The sequence below is a fragment of the Pteropus medius genome, unplaced genomic scaffold, assembly GCF_902729225.1.
Source record: "Pteropus medius unplaced genomic scaffold, Ma_sr-lr_union100, whole genome shotgun sequence".
In the NCBI taxonomy this organism is placed as follows: domain Eukaryota; kingdom Metazoa; phylum Chordata; class Mammalia; order Chiroptera; family Pteropodidae; genus Pteropus; species Pteropus medius.
In genome coordinates, this window is record NW_024349803.1 from 4,723,412 (window position 1) to 4,748,726 (window position 25,315).

The following is a 25,315-nucleotide window of genomic DNA, read 5'->3' on the forward strand; positions in this document are numbered from 1 at the left end:
ATATTATTCTCAAGTAGATATTTTTGCCTATAGGCACCAGAAAGGGGGATGATAAAGAGGAAAACTGAAAACTGACTGGAAATAGGTCAGAAGGCATGACTTTAGAACTCTGATTACTCAATAAACCAGAAAGTACTTACTGGTTCAACTAACCATGGTGGCCAAGTAAGCACTACAGACCATCTGTCTCTTTGTTTGAATCTCTAAATGGATGTGTGTTATTTTGTGGTTTTTTTTTCTGGCTTTCTCCTGTCATTGGGTTAAGGCTAGATTGCAGGTAAGAATAAATTCTCTGTAGCACTACCCCCAGTTCTCTGGCATCTTGGGAAGGAAATGGCATAAGACCAAACGGAAAAGCTAAGAGAAGCATAAAAGGACGTGTGAGTCGTTCATGCCTAGTGCCACCTTCATGAACTGATTGTTTATATTTCTCTTCCAATTAATGTGAACCACAGGGTAGCATAAGAGAAACCACTCTCAAAAATACCATTTCTAGACAGCCGCAAACATTTAATTTACTCTGGCTGGGTTAAAAATAGAATAACAATCTGATTTTGATGATGTTGTTCCCTTTCCTCTTCTTCGTAGACTGTAAAATCGAAAACGTAGATCTCGTTTTCCTCATGGATGGTTCAAGTAGCATACATCCAGACGACTTCAAGAAGATGAAAGCGTTCTTGGCATCTGTTGTTCAAGACTTTGATGTTAGTGTCAACAGAGCGCAGATAGGAGTGGCCCAGTTTAGCCATACCTACCAGGAAGAGTTTCTACTGGGAACGTTCACAGGCAAAAAGGAGATATCATTTAAGATTGAAAACATCCAGCAGATCTTTGGGAACACACACATTGGCGCTGCACTCCGGCAAGTGGGGCATTACTTCCGGACAGACATGGGCAGCCGGATAAATGCAGGTATCCCACAGGTATTGCTGGTCCTCACAGATGGTCAGTCCCAAGATGAGGTGGCTCAGGCCGCTGAAGACCTGAGACACAAAGGTATCGACATCTACTCCGTGGGCATCGGGGATGTGGATGACCAGCAGCTCATTCAGATCACCGGGACTGCAAATAAAAAACTTTCAGTTCATAACTTTGATGAACTGAGTAAGATCAAGAAAAGGGTAATTCGCAACATCTGTACCTCGGGGGGTGAGAGCAGTAAGTATTCAAATGTGTCCTTCATGTTTATTTCTCCCCTGTCTTCTCTGACATTTTTCTCAAGCTCTATTTATGTCCCCTGAGGCTGGTGGGAGAACTTAGATTTGTACCTTTGGACTTCAAATTGAACTTTTCATGGTTATCAAGCATTTTTTTTTGTGACTTGTGGGTTGAGAAACAGCATCTGAGAGCCTGTGTCTTTTTTTTCTCGCTGTCTCCAGGGAAAGCATGACCTCTTTGTGAATGGAAATCCTTTGATTTCAGAAGGTGTGAAGAAAAGTCCCTTATTTACAATCTGATTGGTTTCATAGGCCGGAGAACATACATCAAAGAAGTAAACTATTTGACAGATTTTGGTTGCCTGGCAATAAGGTCTACAGGGCTGCCAAATGCTGCAGCATAGGTCTATAGTGAATGTCTTTAGAGGTTTATAGCTTTATGATGAAACTTTACTGCAGAAGTTAGTAAGCAACTTCTCTAAAATCAGCACATTCTGACATATATTTTTTTCCAATACATGGAAGGAGATCTTGAAGGGGGGATAACTTATTCTATTTTTGCACAAGTACCCAACAGGTTAGCTGTGGTTCTGTTTAACTATCCATGGTAGACACTAACCCTGGATGTTCACCAGGGAAGGGAAAGCTTACACAGTTGTTAAAGAAGTAGCTTTGGAGACAAATCCCTGCTCAATAGCCATTGTTTCTTGGACAAATTTCTTTTATAAGTTTAATTTTCTCATTAGTAAAGTGTAAACAATAACAGCACCTACTTCAAAAGATCAGTGTAAAGATTAAATGAGAAAATGCATATTTAAACTTTCCTTTGAATAAGCATGACACCTGGGATGTAATTATAAAGTCATTTTTGTCTACCACTGATCCATTAAATTTATTCATGGGGGCCAGCTCTTCCCTTGCCCCTAGTCACTTTCAGGTAATAAATGAACCTCTTTTTGGTGATTAATATGTCCATCCCAGTGTAACTATTAAAACTTCAAACTTCATTCAAGGTTACCCTGCTTTCCTAGCCTGTCACAGGCTGCTCACCTGCCACAAAGAGATGGTTGGCATTTTGTTGTTTCCTACCTCTCACTTCTACCCCCTTCTCCCAGGACCTGCCCTCTTCTTGCTAACCATGGTTTCTGGCCTCTCCAGAATGGACTGGGGAAGGGAGAAGAGTTAAAGAGGTACGGGAAAGTTCTTACCTGATCGCACTTGTCAGAAATTGGTTTTCTCCAATGGTAGCCCATGTCTAAAGTTGGGTCTATCCCTGGGTCCTTCAAAGATTTCCCCTCCTGCCCTTCAGCATTTCTACCCCAACCAAAGAACATTTGTCAGGGGACCTCTCCACCATAGTTCCCTTGAGGATGATAAGCATGTCTCAATTCCAGACATTCCCTTACGTGCCTTCCTCAGCCTCTGGGAACCTGGTAATGCCTGCAGCTTTATTCTACTGCCATTTCCTTGGCCCTCCAGGTAGCCTTCTTGGAAAGGAGATCAGAAGAGCCCACAAGAGCTGTTTCTTACATGTGGCCACAGTAGCTCCATGGGAAACAATAACATATCAATTTCCTTGATACGCACTGAAAGTTACCCAGCATGGCCACCTCTCCTTTGTAGAGAGAGTGGCATGCCACCCTGTGTCACATTCTTTAGACTTTCTAGGCTTGTGTCATCTCCGAGATCTTAAAGCTCTTCTCTCTCAACTCAAAGAGGAAATTACCTCCTTTCCTTGTCTGTGTGTATGTGTGCATGTGGTGGGAGAGTTCATAGCACATCAACAACTCTCTTCAAAAATGTTCATCTAAACCCCAGGTTCAAACTTTGTATAAGACCCGATGTGGAGGCTAAAGTTTAGGGTCCCATAATTGAATCAGGGACTATTGTCTTTGTAAATCCTGCTTCATGATCTCCCCATACTTTGGAATATATCTGATGACTTCAGCCAAACCTTCTACATTAATTTCCTATTTCACATGAAATACTCATTTCCAATGATTAGGAAGAAAATTTTCTTGGAACTATCTGGTCTGTACTTGAGAGAGTAAAAGAAAACCATGTGGAAAGTCAAAACCAGGAGCATATGATCCAAAGAGTGAATGTGTTATCTTTATAGGAAATAGTGAATGTATAAATAAATAAATGAGGAAAGTGCTCTATATTAAGATAATCCTGAAGTTATTACTGCAGCAAGAAAGAATGTGAGGCCTTGTAGCCAAGCTGTGAGCTAAGGACTGATGAGGCTGGAATGAACACTGATAAAGCTTCAAAGGCATGTACAAATATATTAGAGGATGCCAGTTCTTCTTAAACTATAAACTCCCAACTCAAGGAAATCAGACAGTAGCTTGGTGTGGCTCAAAGAAAACATGACTTACAGCCTGTACTTCTAGCTTTGCTTCTTATTAAAATATGCATAATTTTGGAGACATCACTATTCTTTCTTAATTTTCTCATTTATAAAGTTTAAATCATCTCTTTTTCTCTAGTTGTATACTATGATTTAATATACGTGAAAGAAAGGTCATCTGTAAGGAGATATGAGGGAAATGACTAAGGATCAATATTTCTTGAGCATCTATGAAAGGTCAAGCATGGTGCTCTAAGCCAGCATCCCCCAACCTTTCTGGCACCAGGAACCTGTGCTATGAGAATCTAATGCCTGATGATCTGAGGTGGAGTTGAGGCAGTGATGCTAGCGCTGGGGAGCGGCTGCAAATATAGATGAAGCTTAGCTTGCTCTCCTGCTGCTCACCTCCTGCTGTGCGGCCTGGTTCCTAACAGGCCACTGAAGGGTACTGGTCCACGGTCCGGGGGTTGGGGACCCCTGCTCTAAGCATTTGAAATGTTTTATCTCATTAAATTCTCCCCCAAACCTAAATGGTTTGTATTTTTATTCCCATTTATAAATAAGGAAACTGGGGCTCAAGGAATATTGGTAACTTGGCCTAGATGTTACAGGAAGTAACAGACTAAGCAAATCTTGAAGTCTAGATCTATGACTCCATCCCATTTTTTGTTATTAAATTAAGCTGTCTCTTTTCTTGATATAGTTGATATCTAGAGTATCTGATATTGATGTTATAAAGAAATAGTATCTAAATACTGTGCTACACCAATTTATATCTGAAACTTATTAAGATGTCATGGGTTTGTGTCTTGAAATTGTTTTCATAAGCTTCTACTCCCTAAGGAAACCACTTGCTGTTAAGCTGTCACTTCCAATGTCACAGTCTAGTAGCAGAGCTAGTAACCTACCTGACCTATCATTACGGGCTACCCAGGAAGTGGCAAGATAAAGTAGTTCAGCATATGGACTCCAGACAAGCCTGGATCTGATTCCAAGTGTGAGATCCACAGTAATAACTGTGAGGCCTTGAGCAAACTGCTCTAAGTCACAGCAGTCACAAACTCTTCTGCAGAATGAATCTTAGAAGAGTTTCTACTTAGTCTGTTTCATAAGGATAAGTGAGATTATGAATAGGAAGGACATGGTAAATGTTCAGTATTAGTAACTGTCACAGAGTGTTGCAGAGTATATATTGAAGTGGTCTTTTAAATGTAAATATGTGGAGTGATGAGGTTAGTTCAACAGGAGGGCAATTTACCAAGTGTTCCTTAGTTTAAGAACTTCAATATTTTAGCAACATTTCAGAGCCATCTTTAAATTCTGTGTTCAGCATATGCCCAATTTCCCTATGCAACTAAACTCCAAAGTCTGTTTTCATTTTTAGCTTTATTCATGCTTATTTTTTCTGATTTTTCTTTGAACCTGGCTATTCTGACCACCTAGAGGAGACCAGGAAGTTCTCAGGATATAGAAGTCCTGTCTTTTTTGGCATGGAGCCATGATTAGATAGCAAAATAATCAAGAATACTTCTCATCTTTTGCATTATCATGGATAAATGAATCAAAAAAGAGCTTAAGCAAAAGGTCAGCCTGATTAGGATGAGGTAAGAGACATCCTTGGGATTTGATTCAAGGAATGTGGGAAATATAGGGGAAAAAAGTTAGATGGTCATCCCCACCTTTCCTTGACCAGGATCTCTGTATGTTCCTGTCTTTACTGAGTTCTCTAGAAACAGAACTGAAAGCAAAGTTTATGTGCTAATACTTTATGAGCTAAAACTTTAGCGGGAATAAAATCCCAGGGAAGCCAGAGTGAGTGGAAGGGAAATGATAAAGGAAAGGAGGGAAAATACAAGATGTAACCAAGCTAGCTACAGCTTCTTGAGAAAGCATAACATGTTGGTTATGCAGAACGTCACCAAGGGAGCTGTAGAGAACCACTGCATAGTCTTGTCTGTCAGAGGAATATAGGAGGGATTAATCTGCCAGTTCCTTCCCATCGATGGCCTCTCATTGGTCAGAGTTTATATTATGGAGAATTAATTCTCCTGCCCTTTGAAGAAACCAGATACAGAACTCATCATGCATTATATCTGTGGCTGGGGGTGGTGGAAGAAACCATAACTTTTCATGAGTTCAGCTGGGTTGGGCAAGGGCACCAGAATCGTTGCAGCCCTACTGCAGTGAGCATGATGAAGACCATGTCAAAACCTGCCCCTCCACCACCACAGTGTTGGGCAACCAGACAGTGGTGCCAGCTGAGGTTCTCCATTGGACAAATGACCAAGACCTTGGGTGTGTGTTGGGGTACAGGAGGTACAAGCAAATTTGAGAGGCATATAAACTAGATCTTTTACAGTACCTAACTAGATTTTCTAGATCATTGTCTTTCCATCTAAAATATCCCTTCTTTCAAAGGCCCTAAACAAATTTTTCTTTTATCCTAGCTAATTGCCAACAGCCCAACTTTCTCCTTTAAAGTATTTTCTCAAGAATTTGTCTTCGAACCTCAATATGCCCTACCCTCCTGACAGCATTTCTTAACACTGAGAATCTGCAGCAACTCCAACTAAGGACTTTCTTTATAAGTCGGATAATTAAAATCAGCTTTTGGGTCTGGCAGGGAACCGTAAGATTGTAATTGTCATTCCAATCTATTCTTTTCTGTTCTTTTGTATTTTTATTTTGAAATACATAATCTCTTCACTTTTATAAAAAAGAAAATTAATGCCTGGAGATGTTAAGAGATTTGCCAAGTTATTTAGCAGGAACAGACTCATGACTGGTACATGACTAACACTCAACTTTGTGCCTTCCCACTCAGAGACCTCCCCACACTGAACTTCCACACTGCTGTTTGTGAGAACTCGTCAAATGCTTAGAATGCTGGTTTTACTTCTCCTTTTTTTTCACCCTGGATGGCCAGTCCTATGCATTACCTTCTTGATTTCCCTTGCATTTATTTCCCCTTTTCATTTCTTACTCCTGCTATCCTAGTTTAATCCTTCATCATTTCTCTTTAGAAATCCAATTTTACTCTTCTCCCTAGCTCACTTCCAAAACCATCCCTGCCTCTTAATTAACTTCAAAGGCTTCTAGTTTGAGGGCAGGTATCTCTGAAGAGTTTGCAAGCCATTACATGATAGTCTACTTGATTAGTATGACCTAGTTTTTCTAATTTATTTGGATACATAGCTAACTCTGGAATTGCTCCCCAAATTTATTTCTTTTGCTCACATTATTATGGAATTAGTTGGCAATTTGAATTAGTTAAAGAAATAGAAGGAATTTATTTACTAGAATTTGTACTGTCAGTAATCTAGACAAAATGTTAAAGTATAGGGGACCGTTCCCAGGATAACTCAATGACATTTTGTTATTTCTGCCAATTTTTTTTATATATATATACAAGAGGCTGTTTTCCTTGAAGGCAATAACATATCTTGGTTACTGAATGGTTTTCTATTCAGTGGTTAAAACAATGTTCATCCAAGAGTGGAATTTTTAATCTTGAGATATAAATGAAAGGACACAGATTCAAAAGGAATTTTGCAAAGGACATATTCTGCTCTTTCTGAGTAGTTTCTTCTCATCCCCCTTTCTGAATATTGGAGAAGAGATTTCCCAGTAAAGTATGTGTAGTAAAATAAGAAAACCCACCTTTCAGATTTTTTTCTTGAGAACATCGATTTGCTTCCAATGTCATTGTGAAATTTGAAGGCTTTTATTTTCCCTCACCTGACTCTTTTCTCACTAAAATGGATCAAGTTACTGGCTCTTGTTTTAAGAATTAAAACATTTTGGTTTCAAAGACTTGCAAAAGTTTAACTGACTAGCGTGTCTGGAGATAGTGGAGGCAAGCATTTGTCAATACAACAAATATCTGAAAAACTGCTTATGTAAACAAAGCAAATTAAACACTTTTCCCTTAATTTCCAAGCAATCTGTATGTGTTGAATTAACTAGAAAAGATTGACGTTTTTACCCAAGCTAGAAGTTCTTAAAAGAAAAGTCTATATGTCACATGACTTTATTCTTCTCTAGTAATCTTTCCTTTAGGAGATTCAGTTTAAAATGTCAAGTCCTTTGTATTTCTCCAGTGCTTAAAGGTTTCTGGAGTTAATAAGAAAAAGAGTAAAGCATTTTGAATGCAATACCTCTCTCAGTATTTCTTGAACCCCAAAATGTCTTTGGCTTTGGCTTCCTGAGTGGCTGAGCTCTGAATGTAGCACCATCTTTGACACAGTTAAATATGGGTAATTTGGTTCCCAGTTTCTTCACTTGCAGGACTTAAACCAAATAAGATCTCAAAGAATCTCTTGGACGATATGTCTTTTGCCTCTTTCTTTTCTGAGTGGATGTTAGAAGACTAAAAAAGGAATCAGAGATTATGTTTAGAAAGATAAATCATCTAAATCATTTTAGAACATTACTTTGTAATTTATTTTTTCTAAGTGACTTTCTCTATGCAAATGTTTTTATATCCCTTATATTTATAATTTCATATTTGTTGAAAAACTTGTAAGTGGGTGCTATTGGTGCCCCAATTGATAAATAGCATATGAATTTCCTATTTTAGACTATTAATATTGCCATAATATACTTTTTTAGCTATTTAAATGACTCAGCATAGCTTTTTCAATGGCCACAGTAAAATCTTTCAGAACTTTTATTGTTAGAGAGTCATCTAGATTTTATACTAGCTAAAAAGAAATACTATATACTTATACTTTTACAGGTTATGAAAGAGTGATTCTGAGCATGTTCCATTATTCCCTCATGTTCTTTCTGGTTTTCCAACTTTGTAACTTGATTCAGACATTACATTTAATTCAAATAAAGGGATCCATTAATCTAATAAGGTATTTTTTCCCCTTGAACCTTAGATTGTTTTGTGGACGTTGTGGTAGGATTTGACATCTCAACTCTGCAGAATGGGCAAGCTTTGCTTGACGGTCAGTCTTGGGTGGAAACCTACCTTCAAGACATCTTACGTGCCATCAGCTCCCTCAGTGGGGTTAGCTGCGAGGTGGGCACAGAGACTCAGGTTAGTGTGGCTTTTCAAGTGACAAATGCCATGGAAAAATATTCCCCCAAGTTTGAAATCTACAGTGAAAACATACTGAACAGCTTGAAGGGTGTAACAGTTAAAGGACCATCTTTTCTCAATGCAAACTTCTTGAATTCACTGTGGGATGCGTTTCAGAATAAATCAGCTGCTCGTGGAAAGGTAACTTGGTTTTATTTTATTTATTGGTCTGTGGTTGCAATAACCTCCTTTTTACTCATTTTTCTTTTTTGTATACTTTCCTAGGTGGCTCTCTTATTTTCAGATGGATTGGATGATGACATTGAAAAACTTGAACAGAAATCTGATGAACTTAGAAAAGAAGGTATTGAGCATGGGGGAAGAGTGGGAAAGGGGTGTTTATTAACTTTATAATAACAGATCTCAGTTCTTGCTCTAAAGTTTCCAGGCACTCATATACCCCTGAATTTGCCAACCTTTCCACTTTGTATTCATTTGACAGAGCAAATGAGCTCTAAGAACATTTTGGCATTAACATTTTTCTTTATGCCCTATGTATATGAACCAACACTGAATACAAAGTCCTATTCTTTCTCTCATATTACTATATTTCTCCTTCCTAAGCTTTCCTGGAGAAGGGTCCCTGTCTCCCTTGCCTCACATTACCTAATATTGTTGCTTTAGTGTCAACAGAAGTAAACTGTGTATTTCTCCTTGACTAAGGGAATGGGAAAGTAGAATTATTTTCTTCTAACATTTTTTAAGTTTCCAGAGTTGCAGGCATTGCTGGACATGTTTACTTATGTTTTGAGGCTTTCTAATCAATTTCATTCTTTAGACCACTGGTGGAACAACTGTAGTGTCTGAGTGTTTAAAGCTCTGGCACCAGGCTTTTGGCTTTGAGAGCCAATGCCCAGTCTGACTTATTGTCAGTTCTTACTAAAACATGGATCGATGGAAGAAATGCACCTACATGTTCTAGTTTGACTAAGAATAGGAAAACTTTCTTGTAAGCGAACACCATTGGTGCCCCACCCAGACTCCCTCTTCTGGACAATTTCCTCCATCCTCCAGCTGCTGTTAGTGTTGGCTGCTAACAGCTCACAGGTCTCCCTTCTTTGAGGAATTGCCCTTGGTCAGTGGGAGCCACCTCATGTGGGAGTTTACTCTCTATCCCATCCCTGGGCAGCAGATAGAGAACAGTTGGACTTTTGCCTCAAAATGGTACCATGTGGTGCAATTTATGCTCCAAGTTCCTCACAATATCTGGCTGAAGCTAGACTCAAGCTGAAACACTGTCTTGCTCAGCTCCTTCCTCCGCCCGCTCCTGCTCTCACCCCTTTCTTCTGAACATGCTTCCTCCATTAACCTGTGTGCCTCCAAATCATCTCCGATTCTGTTTCTAGAGAACCCAACCTAAGACATCTGCTTCCCAGGTTAGTTATGAAGGGCTGACTGGATTTCATCTTCGCTGTTTGGTTTTTACTCCCCAATTTTAAACAAATTGCAAAGTCCACTGAAAATATGGTTGGAGAGTAAGGATTTTTATTTTGCCCGTTATTTACTAAAGCTGATTTCTCTTTATCAAGTCTTCACTCTTTTTTTTTTCATGAGCTATAGTGGAAATTTTAATGAGCAAGACCCTGGAGTGCTTAGTTTGGGTGGGTAGGCTTTTTTTTAAATTTCAGCTTTTCCTATTTTTCCTTTTTTTATACTGTGTATGTGTGTGGTAAATTTATTGGGGTGACCTTGGCTAATGAAATTAATAGGTTTCAAGTATACAATTCAATAATACATCGTATGTATATTGCTTTGTTAGATTTCCTTCTGTTAGCAAATATTTGACCCCTTTTACTCCTATCTACCTCCAACATCCCCCTTCTCTCTGGTAACCACTAATCCACAGTCCATGTCTGTGCATCTCTGTTTGTCATATACATTTGTTGCTTCCCACTTTTAAATACACATAATTTCAGTTGATGCTGGGCCCTATGATATATTGACTTGGCAGAGTCTCCCTAATTTAAAGCCATGTAAACTGCTACAGTTTACAAGTATCAACTGTACAGTTACCGTGGAATTAGAAGAGACCAGAGGAAAGAGGATCCTTGATGGTAGATGTGGCTTTATAACTACTAATCCATGTGGGTTGGGTTCGAATTAGTTTCTGAATTTTTAAAGATCTAATAATCTAGAATTCACTCAATGACTATTAATCTTCCCACTTTCTGAAGTCTTTTCTTCCTTTAGTCATTTTAGGAATTGAAGACACTGTATTTAAAATTATAGAACTCTTCTATTGGATGAGTCTGAAAAAAGCAGAATTGAAGCCGCCATCCCGAGAAAAGCAGTTACAAAGAAGTTACATGCATAGTTGCTGCAAACCAATTCCATGATTCTCATAACACTTAAATTTTTACATTTCCTGGAACTTACAGTCAGATCTGAGACATTTTCCCCTCGTAAATCGACCCATTATCATGCCTTCTCTTAATTGTTGAACTCTGATGGATGAACTCGGCATTCCTCGTTGCCTTTTCCAGCCTGCCCACCACTCCTTTTCTCCCTTTCATTCTCATTTTTGGAAGAGTAATTGACTGTCCTTGTTAGCTTGAGACAAGTCAGAGACTCTCAGTACGAAAACAGGAAAGTCCAAGCAAACCAGGACAAGTTGGTCATCCAATACTTTGATGTTTCTTCCTTTATTCTACTTCAGCCAACTACTCTGTTCTTCTCTCCTAGAAATTGAGCCTCTCCAGTGTGTCCCTGAAACTTTGTCTTCATTCTATCCCTCACTTCATTCAAAATCATGTATAAACTTATATAAAAAGTCATTCTTAACTCTCGGTCAAGTCTGTGAATATTTCTTTATTCTAGTCCATTGGGTTCCATGTCCTATGCAAAGAATTCTTTACCCATCTATTAAAAAAAAAAAAAGAGAGAGAAAACTTGTGCCAGTGGAGTCAGGTTTTCGTAAAGCTTATTCAATTTTAAGACTGCTCTTTATGATTATGTCCTTAGTACATTTTTGTTGTTAAAATTTGCTTTGAGTCTAGGCTTTGGAATTGGGCTATCTGGATGAAAACCTAAAAATACCACTTGAGTGGGTGATTTAATCTCTCTAAGCCTCAGTTTCTTGTCTGTAAAATAGAGCTATAGTTCTACATACCTATACAGTTGTATTTGTATCTTACAAATAAGATAATGCATGTAAAGCACTTAACCAACTTCTAAGCACATAATAACTATTAATATATGAGAGCACAGTTATTGCTATGGTTACCTTGACCATAATGATTGCCAAGTTTATTACTATCATTATTTAATGTTCTTACTTTGCAAAATAAGTCAACCCTCTCTTAGTCCTTAGAAATTTTCTTTGAAATATTCTGGTCTATAAAATCCCAAAGCCTCTGAGCTACAGCTCTAGATAATTATGTGTCATGTATTTCTAATTGCCTGACAAGAGGTCTTTTACTGTCTTTTGCTACCTATAATTACAACTAGATTATCAATTCCTTATGAGGTTATTTAGAGCTGTGCTTCTCAAACTCTAATGTGCATACAAATCATTTAAGGATTTTATTAAAATATAGATTCTGATTTTTTAGGTCTGGAATGGGGCGTGAGATTCTGTATTTCTGAGAGGCTCGAAGGAGCAGGCCATACTCCTGCTCCAAGGATCACCCTTTGCGTAGCAAAAATTTAGTAGAACACTTACTTTCCTGATATATTAATTCCTCTGTACTTTAGCATGTCCTTGGACTCTTTAACTCACTATCTCGCAGTTACAATTTCCCCTGTCTCCAATTTTTAATTAGTTTTGAAAAATATAAATTCCTTTTGTTCTCCAATTGGTCTTCTCACATCAGTTTTACATTGTGTGGTTGGGTGAAGTGGACAATAAAATGAGTGTTCCTCTTGTAACTGTTTTCCTAGAATAGCAATTTAGATATAGATGCAAAAAGATTAAAATAACCAAACCTACCTCGCCTCAAGAATTGTTAACTGTGTTGCATAGGCCTGAATGCCCTCATAACTGTAGCTCTGGGTGGAGCCACCAATGCGAGTGACCTGACTGATCTTCCCTACATTGAATTTGGGAAAGGATTTGAGTACAAGACCCAGCTCACTATTGAAATGAGAGATCTTGGGAGCCAATTGTCAAAGCAGCTGGTAAGTTATTCAGAAAAGGCAGGTGAGTTTAAATTTTCTATTTGTTTTTTATATAGATTTAATATTTATACTTATGAATTTAAACTAATTTTGTTCATTTTGGAGTGAAGAAAGGCTTTTCTGAATTAGTGGACAGCCTAAGTAAGAGGATGTTTTGAAAGAAATGTAATATAGTAAAGATATGTCAAAGCATGTTTAATTTATACGCTTGGCTTAAAAAACAAACAAACAAACAAAAACCTCAGTAGCACCTACAATCTTGCTCAAATTATAGTCAAGGAATATTTAAGTGCCAAAGGGAATTTGAGATGTGAGAGTCAATCAGTTGCTCCCTCAGCAAGCCAGTTTTCACATCCCTTGTAGATCCTGTGTCACAGCTCACCACATGGAGTGTAATTCTAGTGTCTAAGATGCGCATTTTCCCTGCAACATGGCCTGTAAATGAGAGCCAGTTACATTTAGGGTTCAACTAGAGAAAAAGAAATCTGCTCCAATGTTGAGGAAAAAACTAGTAATGTGATGGTAGACCTCCAGTGTTGTACTTCATGAGCGAGCAAAAGATTTTTAAAGGCTGTCTCTACTACCGAGATTTTTGCCTTATGATCTATTTTTAGAGCCTAATGTGTACATGAGATGCATCTCAATCATATTTCTATCAGAAACACACAAGAATTTAAACTAGAGTGGTGAAGTGTTATCGAGATATGTGGTAGTACTTTAATAAATGGCTAATAATTTGAAATTTGCTTATAATTTATAAAATCTATAAACACCATATTGGGACACTTTCCAGTAAAGGATTAGCTTCTGCTATTGTGCACTATAGAATTTATTCATAAATAATGTTAAAACACAGTTTGTTCAGAAGAGTAATTATGTAAAAAAATGGGAATTTTATTGGAATTTCTTTATACAAGGGAAGACGGTGTCTATTTTAAAAAATGTATTTTTTCTGTCTATTATTTGAAATCTGCATTGGAAATTCATAGAGAGAGGAAGATATTACTCAAAATAAGCCTGTCAGTTTTTAGATATTACATAAATGCAATACCGTACAAGAAAAACTTAATTTTAGACATAGATGAATTTTAATGTTAATAGTAAAAGATTTGATGTAGGATTTTGGTGATCTGAATAAAATTGATATTGAATATGAAATCAGAAAATCCATTTTGTTATTATTTGGTTTCATATGTTTCAAATATTATTGGTATTTCTGAGATTTTCAGGAAAAAAAGAATTTTCTAATGTCAGAAAAGGAACATTATATAATAAGAGACAAAGAAGGGAAATTGCTAAATGGTTATAATGGTTTTCTTCACACTGGAATTTTGATGGGAAACTACTCAACACAAAAATTGATTCTCCCCAATTAAGGCAAAACATGGTATTTACTCTAAACAGAATTTTCCTAAAAAATAAATCTTGTGGGTTAATTGTAAAAATGTAATGGAATATATCAGTTATTCAGGGGATGACTAACTAGGTCCAAGATGAAATTCACATTTTTAAATACAGAATATGATTTTTTTTTTTTTTTTTTGGCCAGAGTATAAAGAAGAATTTTCTCATGCCCCACCCTCTATAGCAAATGCTTCTGAAATGTTGAACATGCAATTCATGTTTTTGAAATCCTGTCACACACACTGTTTTGGAAGCATTTATCATTGGATTCAGTTTGAAGCAGTGTGACATTGGGCACTATCTAAATCTTCTAGCGCACAAAGATTTCACAAGATAGGAAATGGAGAAAATAGCATGCGTTCATTTTATTGAACAGAATATTGAGGGCCGAATTGTATAGAGTAATAAATGCCATGGTCATTGCTGGGATGGAGTGGGTACAGAAAACCACAATAATAAATAGGTATGCAGTGAATTGGCCATGGGTAAACTAATACCATTTTGAGAACACAAAAAATCTTTGCATTGATTCTGAATTCCTCATGTGCTAGAGAATGCAGATCACAGAGAAAGATGGTAGCTGAAGAATGTCTCATGCATTCTTTCTAGGGAACAGTCACTTTAATGGTAAACAGGCTTCTGAAATCGATAGAAGTCTAAATCACACTAGTAAGCTTGTATGTGTGATTGGAAAGCAATGCGACAAAATGTAATGTATTTTCTACCCTTCCCCAAGGTCAATGTTGCTGAAAGGACTTGCTGCTGTTTATTCTGCAAGTGCATTGGAGAGGATGGCACAATGGGAGAGCCAGGACCACCAGGGAAAAGGGTGATTTTAAGATTTATGGCTCACTTTATTTGAATGTAGTATGTCTGTCAGACATGAGTTTAGGTAGAAATAAGGGGTGATTTTAAGTGGTAGGTAGAAGCCTCTGGGTAAACACTTATTACACTTCTCTTTTTATATGCCAAATTAGATAGTCAGGGCTTTTCCTTGACATTCAAAATTGGAGTCCTTCTAAAAACTTTTTATACAAATCTCAGGAGAAACAACTGCCAAGATCCTTGATTTTCCAATATTCTAGCAGTGATGACAGTGATGCAGGAAAGTCAATTGTCATCTCTCATGTTGAATAATGAAAACCTTCCGAATACCGATGTCATTTCAATTTCCATTTTTAATAACTGCAGTCATTTAAATCAAGTAGAGAATATTTTGTGCAGTCTGCTGAAAATCAAGCTAGATCAGATCACCCTATCATAGCAAAAGATGTTAAGATGTTTCATTCAGCTTTATCCAGTCAAAATGTTATCACAGATGTATAGGCAAAAACAGGCCAATTAGGAAAACAGTAACCAACAGTAAATTCAGATATTTCCTAACAAAAAGGAGTTTGTGTACTTTTATGTAAAAATATGATTTGGGGTTTTAGGAAATGTTTAAACATGTACAAACATACTATGAATATGTTCAACAATGTTTTCAATACTGCTTGTTTACATGTGTGTTTGAGTTTTGAATAATTTATAGATAGCACTATAACTCCAAAACTACTATGGCTGTATCTATAAAGAAAGCTTTTGGACTAATTATTTCCTGAATGCTTCAATTTCATGTAAAAAGAGTGATAGAATTTTTAAAAAACAGAGCCCAGAAAGAATGGAAGAACATGTAGGTGGTCTGTTTTTCTATGTGTAGCATAAATCTTAAAAAAAGATTTTTTTAAATAAAAAGAAGATAATTCTAGCTTGCCAGGGGCAAATGTAGCTGTGTCATTTGAACATTTGTCTGGACAAAAACGCCAGCACTATATATGACCCCAGAGAGAGTTATGGACAGTATTAGGATTCACACGCCCACACACCCTTGAGTTATCGTCTCGAAATTCCATTTATTTTTATGCGTATAAATGCAGCCTAGGTTGTGGCAGAGTACTAAATTTTTCAAACTCTTACTTTTCTAAATAAAACTGTAAAGCTGAAGAATTTGGCTTGGTTAACCTCTGGTTTTTGGTCTATAGAGTGCTAATGTACTACTCTTCCTTTCCTTATTTCCAGGGACTCCCAGGTTTTAAAGGCAGTGAAGGCTACCTGGGAGAGGAAGGCACTGCTGTAAGTCAAGGGTTTTTTCAGCTTCACTTATTCCTAAGAACATATCTACAATATGAAATCATTTGTGTCAGTTCAGAGAGACACAAGAAATGTTAGATTCTAATGGTTTGTGTGCAAAATCAGAATTCTTTCCTAATCCTCATCAGACTTCGCTTCTAGTAATCATTAGCAGTCTCTTAACCTACTGTCTCCTCATTTGCCATCCACCAACATTGCACAGTGAACTCAATGCCAAATTTATCATCTTTCCCAGAGGAGTCACACCACTGTCATTTCCCCCTTCCTGATCCACTTTGCATAGGTAAACCAAACCACCACATTACTTATCAAGAAACTCACCTTTCCTTCCTTCCTTCCTTCCTTCCTTCCTTCCTTCCTTCCTTCCTTCCTTCCTTCCTCCCTTCCTTCTTTCCTTCTTCCCTCCCTCTGTCCCTCCCTCTGTCCCTCCCTCTGTCCCTCCCTCTCTTCCTTCCTTCCCTCCTTCCTTCCATTCAGCCATCCATCAATGTATCCATTCATTTGACAATTATATAGGCATCTTACCATTTGTCACATTATTTATCAAAGACCTCACTCACAACTATACTCATCCATTCATATATTCATTTGACAAATATTAAAGCATCTTACCATGTACCAGGCACATTGCTAAGCCCTAGAAATAAAAACAAACAAACAAGCAAACAAACAAGAAAGATTCCCATCTCAGGTAACTTCCAAACCAGTGGAAAAGAAACAAGACAACAGTGGTTGCAGCTGTTATACACAAGGAGTATACTAGAGGTATAATGAGATGCAGTGTGACAGAGTATAACAGAACAAATACCTAACAACCTCAAGTAACAGCCTTGGTGGCACTTAGGACTTGGAAGAGGAAGGCTACAAATAAGGGGTAATTTGTGGGCAGACATCTGAAGGACAAAGAACAATTTCACCAGGCAAAGTTTGTAGGGAAGAACATTCTACTACAGAGAGAACAGTGTGTTCAAGGGCATGTAACTGAGTCAGAGAATTGTGTGTTTGCAGAATGGCACATGGTCAACATGGCTGGAACCTAGGATACAATGAGAGGAGGTTATTTGGCAAGCAAGACTCAAATTATTGGGAGCCTTGAATACCTATCTCTGGAAGATTTGGATGGTGTCTTCCAGTTGATGAGCAGTCATTGAATGATGTTACACATAAGAGTAAAAACGATGGGCTATGGGTTTAGAAAGCATGTCCAGGCAATATAATGGATGCCATTAAGGCAGGCATTAGACTTGGAAGCCTTGAAGTAGTAGGTACAAGACAAAGAAATCCTAATCTTAGTTTGGCACAATATGAATGGAGGTTGAATGGACATAACTTGGTGACTACTTATGGAGAAAGAAGCTGAGGATGACATCTTTGTTTCCAGCTCACAAGATATACAGACTGCTGGGGTTACCAAAACAAGGACTGAAGGAGCAGTTATTTGTTTAAAGAAAGAGAGAAGGAAGATGGATTTGGGTCTAGAAATTATGCCTCTTGCATAGATTATACCTGGAGCATCCTTCTCTGATATCTCACCAATTTCTCGTTATCTGTTCCTGAAATATCTCCTGAAATATTGAGAATATATCTCAGCTGCCAGTTATTTGTATATCTGTTTTATTTAGATACTACCCTACCCATGGCAGCGTCCAGGTGAGATCTGAAGCAAAGTTGTCAACAGAGTAGCTCTGGTTTACTTCCATTTTTAACTTCTTTAAAGCATGAATTCTGGATTGTAAACCATGAGAAGGCACATATTTTTTTCCCAACATAACACTTGTCAAATTTCCAAGACAGACTCCAGGTTCCAACAGAAAAATGCTCATCAGGATATGTGTTCTTTCTCAGGGAGAAAGAGGAAATACTGGACCAGTGGGAGAGGAAGGTATTAGGGGATGCTATGGCACCAAAGGTCCTAAGGTAAGTGTTGCATAAGACACTGTGAAATCTTCCTAGCATTGATTCCATTTTCTTACACTAACCACTACTGTTATTTCTATTTTCAGGGAAACAGGGGACTAAATGGACAGGAGGTATGGTACTAAATACGTTCATTTATCTCCCTATCTACTATCTAGAGATATTTTTATTTTTTAGATTATTGTAGATTGTACAAATGAAGTTTATGTTGACCTTTTTTATTGTCGATAATTTCATTTTGTTTATTCCAGTCTTTTATTGCCGGCAATATATATTATTTGTTGAAAGTTTGTATTACTCATTAATCTTTGATATTACCTAGGGCAAGCCTAACAAAGAGGCTATATGTGGAACATAAAATTAAACTTTTTGTTTGGTGTCTATCTTCTCTCCACATAAATGTAAGGCACTCTATTCTGATCACATTTGTCTTTTAGGGAGAAGTTGGGGAAAGTGGAATTGACGGATTAAATGGAATACAGGTAGAGTCTTCTCTTGGTGACTTAAGACCCTTATGAGCATTTTCTCATTAAGAAAATGGAAATTTGAGTTTATTCTTTTGTTTTTTAGGGTGACAGTGGTCTTCCTGGAAGAAAAGGAGAAAAGGGTGATGAAGGATCTCAGGTAGGGATTCAATAAAGGGACAACATGAAAACTGTACTCAGAGTTAAAGATGTGATTAATAGAGTAGAAGAGCTGTCCTAGGTGTATCAGTCAGCTAGTGCCTCAAAATTGCTTTGTGACAATTGCAAAACCTCAATCTCATAAACTTTTATTTCTTATGTGTCTGAGAGGTTCAGCTGATCTAGGCTGAGCATGACTAACCTTGGCTCATGTATCTATAAGTCAAATGGGTGCTTTGTTCTACATGTCTCTTTTTCTCCTCCTGGGACGAGAGAGCTGCCTGGCCATGACCTTTCATGACAGAAGCACGCGAGAGGAAGTAGAAATGCATAAGGTCTCTCAAGGCCTGTTGGAGCCCAGGCTTGGAATTCTCACAGTGACATTTCTATTTTTTTCTGTTGGCCAAGTCAGGTCATGGCCAAACTCAAGGATAGGGAATCTTGCCCCGCCACAGTTGGAAGGCATTGCAGAGTTAGACACAGATAGGAGTGAAGAACTGGGGTCATTAATGAAAAACAGCTACCAACTAAGAACAGCCACAGGGTATTAAGAGTCTGTGGTACACAGCAGCACGGTGGAACTATGTGCCACTCATTCCCATCTAGAGCAAATACCAACAGCAGCCATACTTCTATCATCTACTTTATCTGTCTTTAGGGTGTGAACAGTTGAGTCAGAAATCCACTTTTTAGCTGATGCAACCACCTTGGGGAAATGGATAATCTCTCTGACTCTCAGCTGCCTCATTAAAAGAAAGATAATAAACAATACCTGGTTTATAAAGTAGTTGTAAAAAAAAAATGTAAATAAGATGATAAATGTGTCTGGAACGCAGGGTTCACCACTGTGGCAAATAATTGAGATCACTCTTAAATTTTCGTATGATGCCTGAAACTATTTTTTGGTTGTTCCTCTTTCCAGTTTAAAAATAATTTTAGAGAAAAATAGTTATTCAAATCAGGGGGAAGATAAGCTCTTCGTTTCTATTAATGACTATTCTTGTCTTGTCCTTCTTCTGATTTTTATTAACTTTAGGGAAGCCCAGGAAAGAGAGGGATTTCTGGTGACCGTGGAGCAAAGGGCCTGCGAGGAGATCCTGTAAGTACCGGGGCTGTGCGGGCTGTGAACTAACATCAGGATTTGTCATCCTTACTTTACGGTACTACAACAGCAAGCCTGAGTTTAAATCATCGCAGGCACAATTGTAGAATTTTAAAAGCAGATCCCTTATGGTAGAGCTTCATCACACACGGTGTGAGTATGGACAGTGAGAAGCCCTTGCACATCATTTGCATTTGTTTTTGTTGAGAATACACATTCGGAATTGTCCTTTTGCTACAGAGCTGTGAAAGAATTCCAGTCTACTTCCTTGTCTTTCTCTGAGTACCATGAACAGAATAGAGGAAACCAAGCCATCTTTTCTTTTCTGTTCTCCAAGATTCTTTCTCAGTTGAGAATATTCGCTTTATTTCCTTGGCTCTAAGCTGACTAAGATTATAGCAGGCAAAACCTATGACACAAAAGCTGTGCCTGCTCTCACAGTGACACAATCAGTTAGTAGGCATCGCCTATGCCAAAAAAAGGTATGACCCATACTGACATAAGGGATACACCAAGTCCAATGGAACATTAGTTAAGGCTTTTATCACCATGCCTACACATTAGGAAATTCCAGAATCTTAGTGAATTAGGATTTAGGTTTGTTTTTAAATGTTTACGAAACTTTTTATTGAGATGTAATTGATATATAACATAGTATAAATTTAAAGTGTACAAGGCATTGATTTATGATTGCAATATGATTACCACCAGAGTGTTAGCTAACTCCTCTATCATGGCACATAATTATCATTTTTGTGGCGAGAACATTTAAGATCTAGTCTTTTAGCAGCTTTGAAGCATATTATATAGCATTGTTGTCTATCATCACAATGCTATACTTTAGATCCCCAGAACTTAATTTTTTAATTTATAATTTTTTAGCTTTCAATTACAATTGACATTCAATATTATTTTATATTAGTTTCAGGTGTACAGCATAGGGGTCAGACATTTATATAATATACAAAGTGATTCCCCAATTATTCTATACCCACTTGGTACCATACATAGTTATTACGATATTGTTGACTATATTCCCTCTGCTGTGCTTCACATCCCGTGACTGTTTTCTAACTACCAATTTGTACTTCTTAATATCTTCACCTTTTTCACTCAACCCACAATCCCTTTCCATCTGGCAATTACCAGTTTGTTCTCTGTATCTATGAGTCTGTTTTCATTTTGTTTGACTAGAACTTATTTTTGAACTGTAGCATACATCAGAAAAATACACAAATTATAAATGTACAGTTTGATGAATGTAAATACACCTGTGCACTCACAATCCAGAGATAGAACATTAGACAACAGAGCACTCAGAAATTCCCTCATGTCTACTCCAGTCACCACCCGTCCTCGCTAAGGTGATTACTATCCTAGGACCATAAATTAGTTTTACCTGTTCTTGAACTTTAAGTTGGCTATCGTATATAGATGACTGAAATATCTTCGAACTTTTCAATGAGTTCCTGCTGGATCATTAGGAGCTCATATTTAATTACGAATTTGTGTTAAGTGATTTTTTTTTTGTCTAGTTGCATAGAAATTGAAAGACTGGACCAGACCATAGACTGAACAGATGCAAATTGGGATGTTCTATTTTGTAGAATGTGCTGGAATATGATTTTTTTTATGTCATCTCTTTAATCAAATAGTTCAGAGTTGTACCACAGTAAGAAGTTTATACATCCAGTGGGAGAAAATTTTGGACTTTACATTACCTTCTTTTCCTTACACGCCTTTCTCACCAAAATGTAATTCTCTAATAATGTAATTTATGTATACCCTGCTTGGAGGACTTAACAGACAAATATTTAAACTTTAGAGTAAAGCAGAAAATGTAGAAAATAATCTTTGACTTTGGTATGTGGGAGAGAGAATTTTTCCCGTAAGTTTTAATAATATCAGTTATAAATTAATTCTAAGCTCATTATTTTCACCCTATTAGCCTATAAGCTTTGTAAGTGTAGAAACTACTTGTTTAAAAGCTTAGTGAGTGCCTGGAACAACGACATGTCCCTGTTGGTGATCACAAATGAGTTATTGATTGAAGAAGGCAATCTGGGCTGCTGTCAGCCAAACAGCCTGGCAGCTGGCACTCAGCAGGACTGGATAATTGCTGTCCCCACTCAATTTATTGGAGCATTGACTGAATAGACTGGCTCTATTGATTGTTCCAGCATCATGGCGACACTGCTCTGCTTGTGGTCCTAACTATCTAAGATTGAAAGTTTTCAGTTTGGCTTGCAGAGGATAGTATCCCACAATGTGTGCCTGTTTTCAATGAGTTCCTGCTGGAACATTTGTATGAATATTGAGAAAAATGCAAGATTCTAGAATTTTCTGGAAACCAGAAAAGTAGGAGTAAGCATATGGGGGAAGAAGGCAATCAGGCGTCCAAGAGAGAAAAAATGGGAGTGGGCAGCAGATGCAGTCCTCAGCACTGCTCAGTGTACTTATGTTCTTGTGATAGAACCCATTACAACATTTGCCTTTTCCAAGGGGTATGGGAAAGCAAAATCTACCAGCCTTCAAGTATAAAGTTGCCTAGGCCCTGAGAAAGAAAAGATTAAGAGAAAGGATGACAGTAGCCAGAAGGGGTACCTCCAGACCAGGATCAGAGTTGTTATAAACACAAGTCATGTCATCCTTACCTTCCTTGGTTATGCCTTCTATGGTGAGCTCTAAATTTCCCCCCACACACATACCTTGAGTCTCCACTCCCTTCTGCAAAGCACAGGAGAAAAAGGAAACTCTTGTAAGCCATTTATAATCTTAACCTACTTCTGCTTTCAGTTGGTTGGACTTATCAACTTTTGTGGGGGGAGGTGACTAAATGTGTTATACACAAGTCACATTTTTAAGGAGAAATGTTCAAAACCTATTAATTTTTATTTTCTATTTTTTAGGGAGTTCCTGGATTTGACAATAGCATAGAAGGACCCAAGGGTTTGAAAGGAGAAGGCGGAAGACAAGTAATTATGGGGGCGTTTGGAAGTTGGGCATTTGAAAATAAACTTGTAATGATGTGAAGTACATATATGAAGTACCTATAAAGAATTTGGAATCAGAGTGGATTCCATACAAAAAAAATTATTTTTAGGAAAAGCCATATACTGATAGAACTAGCAAAAGAGCTATTGGCCTTCCCAGGATCCAGAGAACACGTACCCTGAAAAGACATTATTTATAGTACATGGAAAAAAAAAAAACAAGATCTGGTAGATCTATACAGCCCACACTCACAAGGCAAGTCTCCTGGGATTAAGCTCATGAAATTCCACAAGTCAGAATATGATAATCTTGTTTTTCAGAATTTAAAAAAATGTATTATCTGGAAAATGTATATCTCTGGATTTTCTTGATGAAGAGATTCCCTTGGTGACTCCACCTGGGGAAGAGGTCTGATTTGGTGGAAAGAACCTTGCTCTGGGAACAGACCTAGGTCCTGTTTCATGCTTTGTCCCTTACCATCTCAGGGGCCTTGGGGTAGTTTCTGTAAACCTTGATTCTCTCATCTGCAAAATAGGACAAATAGCCTATTTTTTAAGGCTATGATGGGAATTCAATGACTGACCCTGCCACATCATAAACCTTCAGGAAATTTTCCTTACCCTTTTATTAAGTTATAAACGTAAGTCTCATTACAGACTCATAATTATTCCCTCTTTTTTTATCCTGAGAAGACTTGTGGGTATTGTGAGATTTTATTTACATTAGGGTGTTAATCTATACAGGCTAGCCAAAGAAAGCAAGAAGTCCAAAGATAGGAATCCAAACCAGTCGTAGCTATGCTGGACATGTAGCATACTTCAATTATTCACTCTGTGGCAACACAGTGGGCATAGTTTGATTTAAATACTCTAACTTCAACCCTAGACACAAGATAGACAGTGGGGATGAACATATCATTAGCGTTTTATCCTGTAGTTCCTTATTACCCACATAGATGTGTGATTTATGGCTAGTGGAAGTAATGCTGAATTCAAAGGGAGAATAACTCTCTAGCTGCTGTGTACTCATCCACCTTCCCTGGAACAAACAAGCTGATGTTGGAGAAGTGTGTCAATGTTGTGTAATCACTGTCACATCTGTTTGTTCATTTGACAGGGTAGAAGAGGCTGGCCAGGTCCCCCTGGAACACCAGGCTCCAGAAGAATGACAGTAAGCTCTTCTAGACAAGGAGACCCACTGCTCCGGTAGCCTATATTGTGATGGAAATGACAGATTGTGGGGAGTGAGTGGGATGGTTCTGCTGGGGCTTAGTACTTTGGAGAAACTGACCTGGGATGTCTGTGAGAACAGAGCTGGCAGAAGACTTGGGAAAACCCCTGAAATGAAGCTGAGGCTGAAAGGCGCTGGCTGCAGGGGAAATTACCAAGTAGGAAAAAGAGCTGGGCAAAGAAAACAAAAAAGCCAACTAAGGGAAGAGTGGTCAGAGTCCATCCTACTCACTAGGCTGAGGTCACCAGTGATGTCATTTTAAGCCCAAATTCCATTCCTCTACCAAATTCTGTGACTGTGTACTTAGAAAAGTGAGTCCTGGTATAAGTTCTTTCTCTATGTTTTTCTTTCATATTTTTTCTGCCCTGCAAAGGAGAGGAGGGTATTCTAAGAAACAAAAATATTTTTTTGATGGAGCATAATAGCTGGTTCTATGAATTTCTGCTCAACAAATACAATGCATAACAAATACAATATATTAAACTAGTTTTTATTTGTAGTCAATTTAAAAACTTAAATTTTATTGAAATATAATTGACATATAATATATTAATTCTAGGTGTTCAGCGTAATGATTGGATATGTGTATGTGTTGCAAAATGATCACCACAATAAGTCTAGTTAACATCCATCACCATACATAGTTACAAATTTTTTTCTTGTGATCAAAACTTTCAAGATTTACTCTCTTAGCAACTTTCAAATATACAATACAGTATTATTAACTGTAGTCACCACACTGTACATTACATCCCATGACTTATTTGTGTTATAACTGGAAGTTTGTACCTTTTGATTCCCCTTACCCATTTCACCTACCCTCTACCTCCCACCTCTGGCAAATCTGTTTTCTGTACCTATGAGTTCTTCTTTTTTTTTTTTTTACTTCAGGATTCTACATATAAGTGAGATCATACGGGAATTGCCTTTCTCTACCTGATTTCACTTAGCATAATGCCCTCAAGTTCCATCTATGTTGTTGCAAAGGGTGAGATTTACCTTTTTATGGCTGATTAATATTCTATTGTGTATATATACCACATTTTTTAATCCATCCATCAGTACACACTTGGGTTGCTTCCATGTCTTGGCTGTTGCTGCAATAAACATGGCAGTGCATAAATTTGTTTCAGTTAGTGTTTTTGTTTTCTTCAGATAAATACACCCCAAAAGTGGAATTGCTGGATCATATAGTAGTTC

The 25,315-nt window shown here is 37.7% G+C and overlaps 1 protein-coding gene across 1 annotated transcript in view; it reads left to right on the plus strand.

The window, feature by feature from the left end:
• The window catches only part of COL6A6 (collagen type VI alpha 6 chain), a 117,310-nt gene that overhangs the window by 36,058 nt on the left and 55,937 nt on the right, over positions 1 to 25,315 (plus strand). Inside the window, exons 9-21 of the mRNA XM_039837109.1 lie at positions 589 to 1,158; positions 8,397 to 8,740; positions 8,825 to 8,903; positions 12,561 to 12,715; positions 14,856 to 14,948; positions 16,178 to 16,231; positions 18,095 to 18,166; positions 18,253 to 18,279; positions 18,604 to 18,648; positions 18,737 to 18,790; positions 19,826 to 19,888; positions 22,801 to 22,866; positions 24,002 to 24,055. Of these exons, the coding sequence (XP_039693043.1) occupies positions 589 to 1,158; positions 8,397 to 8,740; positions 8,825 to 8,903; positions 12,561 to 12,715; positions 14,856 to 14,948; positions 16,178 to 16,231; positions 18,095 to 18,166; positions 18,253 to 18,279; positions 18,604 to 18,648; positions 18,737 to 18,790; positions 19,826 to 19,888; positions 22,801 to 22,866; positions 24,002 to 24,055 (1,676 nt within the window). The remainder of the gene's footprint in view (positions 1 to 588; positions 1,159 to 8,396; positions 8,741 to 8,824; positions 8,904 to 12,560; positions 12,716 to 14,855; positions 14,949 to 16,177; positions 16,232 to 18,094; positions 18,167 to 18,252; positions 18,280 to 18,603; positions 18,649 to 18,736; positions 18,791 to 19,825; positions 19,889 to 22,800; positions 22,867 to 24,001; positions 24,056 to 25,315) is intronic.